Source organism: Pararge aegeria, chromosome 19, assembly GCF_905163445.1.
Source record: "Pararge aegeria chromosome 19, ilParAegt1.1, whole genome shotgun sequence".
NCBI classification, from domain to species: Eukaryota; Metazoa; Arthropoda; class Insecta; order Lepidoptera; family Nymphalidae; genus Pararge; species Pararge aegeria.
Window position 1 is genome coordinate 14,954,967 of NC_053198.1, and position 13,655 is coordinate 14,968,621.

Genomic DNA, 13,655 nt, shown 5'->3' on the forward strand with positions numbered 1-13,655 from the left:
TAAAAAAAAGCTTTAAAGAATAATCGTGATACGTTTAAGTTAATATTCTAATAATAAGTTAAAACCATTAAAAAAAATGGAGTTATTTATAAAAAAAAAGAGTTTCGTCAATAAAATGGTATGTAACGCACACACAATAAGGCAGAGTTAACATGACGGCATATAAGACCGTCGAGTAATTACCGTATTAACGGCGTGATTAACTATAGCTGCAGAGAATAAACCGTGTTCAGACTCTATCATCACAATATCCATGTATACAGCAGTTTGTTTAAATTATGCCATGCCCACCGCTGGGCCCCACCTTGCATGGGACTGGGATATTAAATTAAGTATATTCCGAATCAAACTTTGTGACTCGAACTTCGTGCGTTTGAATGCGCAGAATATATGGTTCGTTATCAGCCAATCATCGGGACGATACAGTTGACTACCTGCGCGAAGCTGCACTCGCAGCTAACTTCTGGATCTGCATCCCTACGTGGTCGATAAACAGCGGACGCGTACGAAGCGCTTCGCATCTTCGTTTCTGATCCGCACCGCTAGGATCTGGAATGCCCTTCCAACTTTCATTTTCCCCAGTACCTACAATACGAGTACCTTAAAATCAAGGGTGAATAGGCATTTTCTAGGCAAGCGCGCTCCACCATAGGCTGCATCGTCGCTTACCATCAGGTGATTGCAGTCAAGCACTCGTCTATAAACATTTAAAAAAAACGCTTTAGCAATGTAGGTTGGTGAGCTTTAAAGATTATTATCACAATATGTAGTAAATGCCGATGCAGCGTGGTGCCGGCAGATCACAAACGTTCACAAACATTAGAGGTAAAATAATTACTGTCAACTGCTAAATGGTATGAAGTGACCTATCTGCCTGTTCGAGAAACACTACTAAAGTGGAGTGGTTTTTGGTGCTTCAATAAAAGTAGTGTACACGGTTTCTGTTCGTACTTAATTCTGTGAGACTAACGAACTGCATTTCATTTTTTATGTTTAGGTATAGATTACAATTCGTGGGTAGGACGTATATTTTGGTAAAACGACATTTAAACAGATGTCATTTCATTCAACCCGCAGAACGCATCAACACGTAACTTGGATGTGGCAGAAGCAAAATAAAAAAAAAGATACAAATAATTGACAAAATTACACAGCGCTTAGGATAAAGACAATCCGCCAAAAAGTTTGACACATCATTGTGGGCACGAAAATAATACGTTCGTTGAACCGAAATTACAAAATTACACGTTACGAAAACAACTGTCAAAACCGGATCACGCCCAGAGTCTCATAAATTAATAAATCAAGCCGTCCCGAGGCCGTTAGTGACAAAAATCACATCAGAAATTACAGGTCACAAATCGTCACAGACCACGGCCATAAATCAACTTGGATTCTTGCACACCAAAGAAAAAAAAGGAATAAGAAAAAAAAAACTAAGCAAACACCCGACGGTCTTCTACCTGCCTTCGTATCTTTTGAATACTTTTCTTGTATTAAAAATAAAATTTTCGAACGCAAGGATTCCGGAGCAAAAAACGCACGAAAAACTCTCCTTTCATTTCCTCTGTCTCTTTTCCGCTTTGATTCGTCGTCCTGCTCTAATGGGGATGACGCTCAGCAGTTGAAACTGAAGCGTCATTTAGAAATTTAAGGCTCACGTCGGTCCCCATAACTTTGCCATGTGTTGGATATAAGAATCGAGTACGTTGAAATAGAACACCTAATGAACAACTTATGTGAAACGTTCTGTGTTTACTCAAAGTTAGGTGCAATTTATTTTTAAATGCGAAATAGATACCTAATAAAAAAGGTATACCTACCTTATGGTATTGAGCTTTATAAGGCAACGAATTTGTTCACTTAGATAGATATCAAAACAAAATTGTAACCACTTTGAGTTATAATACAAAACATTGGCATTTGAGCTATATCCCAACGAATTAGTGCACTGGAAATTTCTGATTGTGACACTAAGATATTTATGAGTTGAAAGTAGGCTTCTTCCTTATGACCTCGGTAGATTCATGGTACCTTCCTGTGCTTAATTTTGCCGACATAATTATGGTAGAGCCATGCATTTATAGTTTCTTCCCCGATTCATTCCTTCGCCGGCCCCAGTTTTTTTTATTTAACTACCCTTCAGAAAACCTCCTCCTTTGAATAAACCTTTGAAAGTTACTTAATGGGAGCCTTAAGGATCAGGTGTTTAGTCTGAGAACTCCTTTTTTTAAGATATATAAGAATAAGATCTTACAAGTTTCTTACCGAAATCTCGGTCATGAAAAATGCGAACTAAGCCACGGGGAACAGCTAGTAAAGTACACTTTTGGTGTGTCCCAAAATATTTCTGTCTCGAGTTGAGACTTTGTATAATGTTCCAAACTTTTCTATTTTTCTACATAACCGGGTGGCGGTTAAAAAATTTATGAATACGTATTTATGAATGCTATTCTGTCATTTGCATATTTATGGCGCTGTCGACATGAGGGTAAACCAAACAAAGGTACCGTTCCATCCCGTTCCGTTTCATTCAGTTTCGTTCCGTCTCTATGCGTAAAATAATAGGATGCTTGAAATACTAATACTCCCTACTCCATTGTTTTATGCACTCCTAGTATTTTAAAAGTAGGTAGGTATACCTCCTTCTTTTATGGACCTTTCTCTGTTGAGCCCCTGGTACGGCTCCCCGCTGGGTCACTCCAGGTCACTCTTAGATTAGAAGGCCGGTCAGGTACTGATGATGAGGAGTTAAGCTAAGCTGCGCATTGTTCTGCTTTTCATTTACTTCAGAGTATTATGTTTCATCTACCTCCATGCATGCTCTGCACAAAGACTGTCGGTTATACCTAGAATATGTAGGTATCAGCACCATTGAGAGTACCAAAAGGACCTGTAAACCATCCCCAGTTTAGAACAAAACTTAAACGACCGAACCTCATTTTTATAGAGCAGGTTTATGGCTACAATGTTCAGTAGGAACAGTTTTGTTAAGGAAATATTTACGACGCCATTTTTTGTGCAACCCCGGCACGGAATGAGTGATATCTGACGTTTACAAGTGTTACCTCATAAAGACGTTTGTTGATTACGTCCCTTTACGACGGGCAGTAAAGATGGCGGGATATATATCTATGTATTTGCACATTGCGGTCTCACGTGATTATACCTACGGGAAATCGCGGAGGCTGCAAAGATTCTCGCCCTACGGTCATTTTGAGCCTTAAAATAAATGGAGCACCTTGGTGTACATTTGAGTTATTAAACGTGACTTTTTAGTTATTAATTGTAATTTGTATTTTTAATTATGAGGTTAGATTGTCTGTATTTTAATAATATAATTTTGATTTTCGCCGCTTTTAAAATAATTAAAAAAATATCAAGTAATCCGTACTTACGGAAGTTATAAATTCGAAAGTGTGACGATTGCACTCTTAGGATTTATACACAGAATTGAGAACGTACAGAAACCGTGAACAATATTGGAGCATCTAAAAGAACTCTACTTTACTAATGTTTCTCAAACAGGTTAGTCACTTAATTCTATTTAGCAGTTGACAGTAATTACTTTATCTACCATGTTTAAAACGTGAAAATGAGAAAAAGTTTGTGAGCTATCAACATTCCGCGGGTGTGAAGTGAGACGTGCGCGGTGTTTTCACTGTTTTTAGACACAATGTACTTCATCCAATAATGGCTGAATGTGGGTTCTGTGTGTTTTTATTCCATGGATTTATAGATATTGAAATGTGTTTTTCAAATTATTCCAATTGGGTCTTTAACCCAAGATTAAATCGGCGGTAAAACCATTATTATTTCTGTTTTGATTCGAAAAGAGAAAGAACATTTAGTTTTAATGTTGTAATCATATCAAACTGCGGCTCAGCATCTGCAATCTAATGCTAGTTTGGATCAAAACTTGAACGACTGAACCACGTTTTTGTACCATTATAACTTAGCCATTAAATGGCCCGAGACAGCGCACGCGCATCTTATCAATAACAATTTATAACGGAGAGCTAAAAATATTAATACACTATAATTTTTATATCGAACTACCTCAGAAGCCGAGTGGCCCCATAATAGTACTTCAGGTCAGGAAAAAAAACTTGAAAACCAAAAAAGGACAAAAAAATCACCTGCTCGGACCATAAAAAGTTATTAAATAGGAGGCGACTTAACTAAATTACAAAATTCAAGCTTTACGCATTAAAGAATAATTAACTATAGTAAACGGCGCGCGCGCAAATCCAAATCATATTATTACTGTGACAAGCGTCAAAATGGTTTGAGACTTTTGATTTATTAAAAAGTTATGAAGATCGATCCGCAGGCATCTTAGGTAGCCCCCGATACTTCATTTTATCTTATAAATAGATTTTTTATCACAAATTACAGGGTACCACGTTTGGTAGCGATTTTCGAAGTCGATAATCTACATAAAATAATAAGTGGGCACTAACTTTTCAATTGAATATGCACTGTAATGTGTATTTAATAGAGTTTATCATAAATTGCCTCGGAGTATGTCCAAGCTTTTGGAAGCTACGATTACCTCATGAATTTAATGATAGGCTCCGTATATTTAAGCCGGTCAGGTAGTCAAGGCGTTTGGGTCACAAAAGTTGTCTGTCTCAATTTTTTTTTTAGTCGTTGACAACTTACGTTTAGCTGATCCCCTCGATGTTAGGTAATTTTAAAACATACATAACGTGTAAATTAAAACCGAAATATTACTTCAGAGGTTCTAGAGGTACATTGTTTCATGTCACCGAGACTTATCTGTGAAACCGAAACGCCAATAGGTTTTGAGTAAACAGTTGGCATAGTTTTTACTAAAAGTAATCAGATATAGCCTTAACATCACATACAAAAGTAATAATAGAATTAACAAATATATTTAAAGGTTCGATCAAATGTCAGTAACCAACACATTTAATTTTTTTTTTATCTATTATTTTTCGTAAGAAAACCTACATAGCACATTACGCTACGATCACTTTTACTTAACAAAATATGTGATGTACCAAAGATGTAGTGTCGCTATCGGATTTGCGTACGACACGATATCGTATCGGATAATTTCAAAATAAATGTTATCTGCGGCCAAAAAAATTACGACAAGATGTATCCTTATTCGCCCCTTAAGAGCTAAGAAGGCATTTATTCAATTACACAAACAATAGAGTATTTCGCCTTAAAATGTACAAAAGAATAAAGGGCTCAGGTAAGGAGAAAATGACAATTGTTTAGGGACAAAGATTATTTGGGACGAGTCAAAAGTTATTCTCAATGGCTTGTAAGAATTGTTCTGTGTCTATAGCTTGATAGTCTATGGCGTTTATTTTTATGGCTCACGACAATTTGCTTTAAAGCAACATCTTACATTAGTATTATAGGTGGAGAGCTGCCGGCAAGCTGACATCAATATGAATACATGTTCGTTGTTGCCTTTTTACTTACCAATATTGTATATAAGAAATTCCATTTTTTGACTTCTAAGTCAAAATCAAAAATACTATTATTCAAGTTATATAGAGGCCCATAGATGGCACATAAATGAAAAATTTATATATGACCGAGAGATGTGTGTAAGGTGGGAATTTTTTTTATCCAGTAATGGATTAACAAAATGGATGTGTTTTTTGGCATATAGTTAGTTTATGAAAATATGAAGAGTAACATTACTTTTGGTTCCGAAAAATGCACAGTCACTATGGAATAATACTGTAGTATTTCGGTTAAACCTATTGATAGAAAAATTCCTCGACGGATTTTGAGGAAATTTCGTTTTAAAGTACCTTATATCGTGAGATTAATTTACAGGTTTCTATTTAACTTGAGGTACGGGCTAATGTTATAAAAAAGGATGTTTTTTATTCTGGTTAATAATTGCACTACCGCTGTGTATTTCTATGATTGAATTATCTTCTTGACAAAGGATGAAGAGAATGAAATCGTTAAATAATGAATGATGAATCGTGTGAAAATCATTGCCACTAGCTCTTAGACTACATATGTACGGCTACGTGTCGTATCAACGGAATAATCGCAACAATTATAAATAGAGACAATGAGTTAATTAAACAATAGAATCCCAAAGTAATTTTTTTGGCATTTCTGCGATTGTTAGCAGTTAGCACTGATATTAAGTAATTGTGTTAGGTTAGTTTGGTAATTATGAATAATTTTGATAAGACTAGTTGTTTAAATATTATAATATAAGTTATTCAATTTCGTTTTATTTTGAAACATTTTGCACACGTCCTGTCAAAAACTTAATCAAAGAGCTATAACAAGTGCTAATTAAAGAGCTAAATTAAAGAGATAACAACAAACATAAAGCAGAGTATATTTAAACCAAAATTTTCGTCCTCATGCTAAATTTAGTTTTTAAAATATGTAAAATTACACATTATTCTATTCATGTCCCATTGCTAGTCTTTTTTGTCATAGAATTCAGGGCATATAGATAATATAATACAGCGTTGCTCAAATGTGTGAAGGCTTTAACAACTTTGTCTTCGGTAGTGGCTAGTTACAACCCTACAGACAAAGACGTGCCGCTTAGTGATTAAGCGTTCCAGTAGGATGTCGCGTAGAACCGAGGGGTACGGGTGTTATATAAATGCCATGCCTCTAACAAGTTAGCCCGTTACCATCTTAGACTGAAGGTGAGATTGCAACCAAGGGCTGACTATATTCACGTGCGAGAAAAACGAGTGAGGGTCTAGCCAAAAAAATTTAGGGAATAAAAAATAAATATATAGGTAGGTATATACATGCAAAATAGATAATAAATATATATGTATACATAATTTATAGACGTGAACATTTGTATTCGAAAGTGTACTCAATATTTAAAAAAAAATGCGTGTAACTTGTAGTGGAAAAAAAAATTACACATCATTTGATAGTTATAATTACGATGGCCAATGCTTTTGGCGGATGCAGTTTAAAGTCGTTAAGCTATTATTGCTTGAATGTGTAACTATCCATCCATCCCTCCATCCATCCATTCGCATTTATTATATAAGTAGGATGGATTAGACATGATTATTACTCATTTATATTTTCACAGTTGTTCTTTATAAGTATTCATTTAACTCGGTCTCATCTCGCTAACCAATGCAAAGGCTCTCGAGGCAAGTCCCCTCCTCCGCCCTGCGGCGAGGAAGTCCCTCATTTCTGGGTCCAGCGGTCCGTGAACCCCCACTTTTAGGCAATTAAATGCTAATAAGATATTTGCCGTTCTATATACGCGTCTCTACTTATGTGGAAATAAATATATACGTACCTACTTATACGAGTATAACTGTATTTAGTTAAAGCTGATAGCGTTTTCGTAGATATTTGAGTTGTTAATTTAAGCATTTAAAATATCACTTGCTTGAATACTGATGGAATATATTGTCAGGGAACCTGCATGTCTGAGAGTCTCTCACAACGTTCTCAAAATATGCGTAAAGGCTGCCAATCTACACTTGGCCAGCGTGGTGGACTACGGCCTAAACCCTTCTCACTCTGAGAGGAGACCTATTCCCTATATTGGGCCAGTAATGGGTTAACAATGATGGTACCTAAATAATAAATAATAGTAAAAGTATACTACGACGATACACCCATTGCCATCTAGCCCCAAAGTAACCGTAGCTTGTGTTATGGGTATTAAGATGACTGATGAATATTTTTCTGAATAATATACATAAATACTTATAATATACATATAAACACCCAGACACTGAGAAATAGTCATGTTCATCACACAAACATTTTCCAGTTGTGGGAATCGTACCCTCAGCCTTGGACTCAGAAAGCAGGGTCGCTGCCTACTGCGCCAATCGTAAATAAACAAATGCTAGTTGAATTCGTATCTTCCATCAAACTTAATGACCCACAGTCACCATATGCATAAATAAATGCAATCAGCGCACAAATAAACGAAATTATGTTTAAGTAACAACCATAACGTACAATTATCCTACTAATATAAATGCTAAAGTTTGTGTGGATGGATGGATAAATGTTTGTTACTCTTTCACGAAAAAAGTACTAAACCAATTTGACTGAATTTTGGAATGGAGATAGATTATACCTTGGATTAACACATATGCTGCTTTTTATCCCGGGAAAATGTCCAAAAGTCTACAAAGCCGCAGGCGGGCTAGTAGGAACAGCTAGTAGGAAAGTAATTAATTGTATTTTTTTTATTTTTCATTTTTATTCCATTTTCGACCTATTCAAAATATAAAAAAACATAAATTAATTCACTAAGTGCTTACTTATAAAATCTCTGAGTACGCATAGTACCTACGCTACGTGACAGGGACCCAATAAAGTGTAAATCGATTTTAATTTTGCATGTGATGTCTGGCTGTATTTGATTTCTTTCAGTAAAAACATTTCGGCTTTCATTTAAACGTTGTCTACAGGTACAGGTGTTGCAAATTTTACGGAACATCTTGCCTAATATCAGCGTCCATTATTGAAGTGCCCATCCAGGTTAACTATCCTTTAACCAAACGGGAAGCTATGTTAAGTGGGTTATAAAATAAAACGGTGTTTGACCAAATGCAAATACCAAGACGGTTCGGAATGGAAGGCGAGGCCGGGTCTTGGAGTGAGGCTCATAAAATGCTCGCTTCGTTGCGCACGCGCAGCCATAGAGTAAATGAACGCAGAAGATGTTATCACACCGTAACTTAGTGTGGTGATTACCACCACACAAATCACACGCAAATCAACGTAAAAATGGACTTGGTTTATATAAGAGCTTTTTCAACCAGTCTATTTTCTAACAAGTTCCTTTTTTAAACAATTAAGCAGGTAACTTTTCCACAAACACGATTTTTCAACAAGCTATTTTTACAACGAGTGACTTTTTGAACTTGTAATTTTACTACCAAGTGACATTTTCAAAAGGTAACTTTTCCAACCATAAGTTACCCATGAGGTCAGGGCAGTGGCGTGCACAGGGTTTTTTTACCAGGGTATACATAAAGAAAGAAGATGCCATAAAATGGAAAAATCCTTCGCATTTTTAAGTTTTACAAAAATTTTAGGGCAGGCAGAGCTTTTGCGCATGTGTGAAGTGCACAAAAGCTAGATCAGGGTGTATGTATTTTCATCGCCAGGTTACCAGGTGTTAGGAACTGTCAGAAAAGTTACTATCAATTATCAAGGAGAGAGACCCTTTAGTCCCAGTGTTCGATTAATAAAAACGATACAACGGCGTTAAGTGTACCTAATTGTCAAATTTGGCCTAAATAGTCTAGACTTTGCAAACACCGGAGTAAAACATGATTAAAAATATTTTAAATGCATAAGTTCGAAAACAAGCTTAATAAACTTTGTAAAACGAACGAATTAAGTATGTTAATAATTTTTACTATTATTTTTTGTTCGTATAAAAAATATATAATACCTTCTTAATAAACATAGAGTACAAAAACATGCGCAGGAGACCATTACTCAAATGTAATCTAAATTAAAAAAAAAAGTTATATTGAAAAAAGACTTCTTTTCTTATTCTTTGACAACATGAGAACCATTTTTTTCTGTTTGACCGGAAACGCGATACTATCACGCATCTATGCACCTCGGTCGGATTATTCGATGGCTTTCCATTTTTATTAGCAGCAAAATGTATGAGAGATACACAAAAACTGACAAAGAATTATCTGTTACATACATTGTTTACAATGTTGTCCAAGTTTTTTATGTTACTACGTTATGACTTACAGTGTATTATGGATACAAAATTCCAATAATATCAAACCAATCTCCAAAAAAGGCAAAGGTTTCTAATTTGCATTTTTTTGCATGTACACCGATTTCTGTTAGGTTATTTGACTGACTTAAAGTGCTGATAGTGCAGTGGGTAGGAGCTCGACTTCACTTTCGGAGGGCCGAGTTCGAATCCCAGAACGCAACTCTAACTTTTCTAAGTTATGTGCATTCAAAGTGATTTGAAATATCACTTGCTTCGGCGGTGACAGGAAACATTGTTAAGAAACCTGAGAGATTTGCATAATATTCTCAAAAGTATGTGGAGTCCACCAATACGCACTGGGCCAGCGTGGTTAACCCCTTCTCATTGGGTCGATATGATGATATGATGATTTGACTGAATTGCGTGATTTATATTTCAACAGTAGTACAGCTTTTGTACGACAGAGCTCGTCCAGGGAAATAGTACCACCATGCTTATTTCTGCCGCTCAGCAGCAATGCTGTGTTCCGGTTTTAAAGTCGTAGTTGCCGGTAAAATTGCAGGCTCATGAGGCTAAATACTTACGCTTCCGATTGATTGATACTGGGCGGTTCCTTAGGTAAGACGTGTTTCTTCCATGCCATGATTTTACACCATAACTCCGACAAATTATTACCGATTTCAATAATTGTTTAATTTTGCCCAAACTATGTGTAGATCTGGTGAATGTGGTTGGAGATAAAGGACAGAACTCCTCAGCGGACACCAGCAAACCCCTCATTTAAGGCTTAGCGATACTGAATACTTTTACATTTACATTTTTTTAGAACTACAACAAAATCAAACGCAGACGAAGTCGCGGGCAACAGCTAGTCTACTAATAAAAAAAAAAACACAATCTGCTGTAGATACATTTAACAAAGCTTTAATATGAGTACTTTTGAAATTACACATACCTATCAAACTTTTGATGATATAACTTTGTACAGATTTGCTTTCATTTGTCATTTTATTGTAATTTTGTGTATTGCTTATGAAACGAAAATCTTCGTATTTATAATACCCTGGTATCCTTTCTAAAAGAAATTTTATATGTTTCAAATTTTGTTGCCAAGATAAAGTATAATCTATAATACAAATAATTTACTAAGTTTCTGTACGAAAAAAAAATAAAAAAATTTATGAACTGCTTTCGTAAAGACTCCATTAAATATTTTTTTAACGGACAACGTTCGCTTATTATAAGGTAGTTAGTTACATAACATTTCAATTAATATTAAGGCTGTACATAAGTCGGTTAAAAGAATACCTATATTCATGCAACGGAAAAATTGAGTTAGCATTGAATGGCGGCAGTATAGATGACCTTTATGATTGCCGACACTGATCGTTTATTATTGAATCTATGACCGTATCGTATGCTTTTTTAAATGCTAACGTTCGTGGCTGCGTGCGTCAGAGAGCACGTTAACCCTTCGACGGGTCATTATTACTTACTAATATTAATCATTACCGAAGTTTGTTTAAGCTAAATAAGATTTTCATTACTTATGACATGGAAACAAATGTTTGTAAAAACGGAATTGATTATACCTACTATGGGTAAACAATAACTATAGAAAAATTAAAAACCCCTGTAACAAAATAAAAAAATTAATTCGTCATTGTGGTGGCTGCGTAGTTGGATTTTTAAAATTTGTCATAGTGTACAGTATTCTACTAGTCAAGCCCTTTGCTTTTATAGAGTTTTGAAAAAATATGTAATCCGCCATTTTTGGTAGCGACCGAGAATTATGATGAATAATCTCAAAACTTCCGCAGTGTGGGTTTGATCCTTCTCGTTTAACTTCGTCCCCATAGCATAGTTACTCTTTATAAATATGTCGTTGCCTCGCCATTTCGCATTGAAGCAGAATGTATTCAAAAATTCAAAATTCAAAATTCAAAATTCATTTATTTCAAGTAGGCCTAATATAAGCACTTTGTAGGTTTAAGCTCTATATTTCTATCCTGAAACAGGCCGGTTATTTTTGTATATTTTTGTTGTATTTCTTTGTATTAATTCTTATTTCCTTTGTCCACAGATACGCCAAGAAAAACCTTATTACATAGCAGACCCTGAGGTCGACTCATTAGTAAGTATTTCATGTATTTTTATTATTCGTCAATCCGTAAAATAAAAATATGATTTCTAGTTTAATAAGCCTTTAAATACTGAACACTTTAAACGACTTTGACTAAAATTAGTTGGTTATTTTTGATGTTTAATAACTAAAGCGCTTTGGCAGTAAAATGTATGTAGTATGCCGTCACGGAAAACGGCATGACGCTCTGTTATGCCGTCATTTGACTAAAGAAACGAAGCGTCAAAAGGATATCATCATAACTATAGGAATCTTTATGACGAAGACTATTTGTTATACACGCGAATAAATTTATACTACTTGAAATAACTTTAAAAGCGTGTCCTTAGAAACATTGGTTAATATTAAGCCTGCTTCACATCAATATACCTTCAGCCTATTTTTTGATGGACTAGTCGTAGTTATTTGACATTCTTACTGTAAACAAAACGATGAAACCTACCACAAAAAAATATCAGATTCTCGAACAATGCCATGATTAAAAGTTAAATAGGTTGATTTTTGAAGTCGATTTAATAAATATTCGTGCACCCCGAAGATAAATAAATGGGACCAAGTTTAATACGCCATAAAATAGTGAACATTTTATAGTTCACGTCTGCCGCGACCGGAAAATTTACGATTTGATTAGCTAAAGAGCTGTCTGAAATTAACCACAGGTAAACGAGAACTCTTCTCGGAATAACCAAATAAAGGAATGAGATTAAAAAACATAGTATTCTATAGATATATTGTCACTCATAAAACGCTGAATCGCGTCGCTGTTTAGCTATCTTACAGATGGTATGCGGATGTAGCTTCATGTAGAGCAACTTTACAACTATAACACGAATGTAGAAAACTGCCTATCTGTGCAATTCCTTTGGAATACAAATTAACAGACTAATAATATAAATTCGCTTCCTGAGGTTTCTGTTTGGAGCAAAGATTAAAAGACAATAAAAAATCTTAAACGTGAAAACGATGGTCCCGCAAAAGTGTACAGTGTGAGTGCAGTAATCATTGCCCTAAAAACAAAGAACCTACAGTTTTCCAAATTAATAGTAAAAACAATGGTAATGGTAAATTAAAAGGGGTAAAGTATGCTAATGTGCGTGAGTTTGATGCACTAGTTTGTCACTGAGTGACTCATGTTGTGCATGATTTATTATAATAATAAAAATACAATTTCTCAAGTGCCACAAAACAAAATACTCAAAAGTTTGTTAGTATTAATTTTTCAATATAAGACATCTGAATATTATTTTATGTCAAACCATGATATTTATCACGAATTCAGTAAACGTACATACAAAGATCCTAGCAGTCTCGAGGCTCGGAGCTCGTGATTAGAAGCCAAGCTCCCAACTGTGCGATAGCTACACTGTGAAAGCACAGTGCGTCCCCTACGGCTAGCGATGTTAGCGTGGACAAAAAGCGAAATAAAAAGAAGATGGCGGCCACCCACCGCAGCCGTTCGACACGGATACTTAACCGATTTTTAACAAATAAAATGTGAAGCATTACGAATCGACCGGCCGACTCCGCGATCGGTGTTGACTCTGTTTGGTAAATTAGTTTAATCAAATTGCTTTACCACTGGTTTTTTTATGGCGTCAAAGTGAAATTGAAAAAAAAAACTAAGCAATTTCGTCAATGTCAAACCACAGAATAGTTAATAGCAGTAAAACCACAAACCTCGTTTTTTTGTTTTATCACTTTAAATTGTCATGGGGAAGCCTACTTTATGGATAATATTTTCGAAATTCTATGGCAGTTCAGTCTTAATAGTTCTGTTTCTTAGAAAGTGGACTGAAATCT

The 13,655-nt window shown here is 35.3% G+C and overlaps 1 protein-coding gene across 2 annotated transcripts in view; it reads left to right on the top strand.

The window, feature by feature from the left end:
• Nucleotides 1–13,655, top strand: part of LOC120632277 (homeobox protein homothorax) — a 461,602-nt gene that overhangs the window by 62,259 nt on the left and 385,688 nt on the right. For both annotated transcript variants that reach the window (XM_039902101.1, XM_039902102.1), the window contains exon 4: nt 11,796–11,846. In XM_039902101.1, the coding sequence (XP_039758035.1) occupies nt 11,796–11,846 (51 nt within the window). The remainder of the gene's footprint in view (nt 1–11,795; nt 11,847–13,655) is intronic.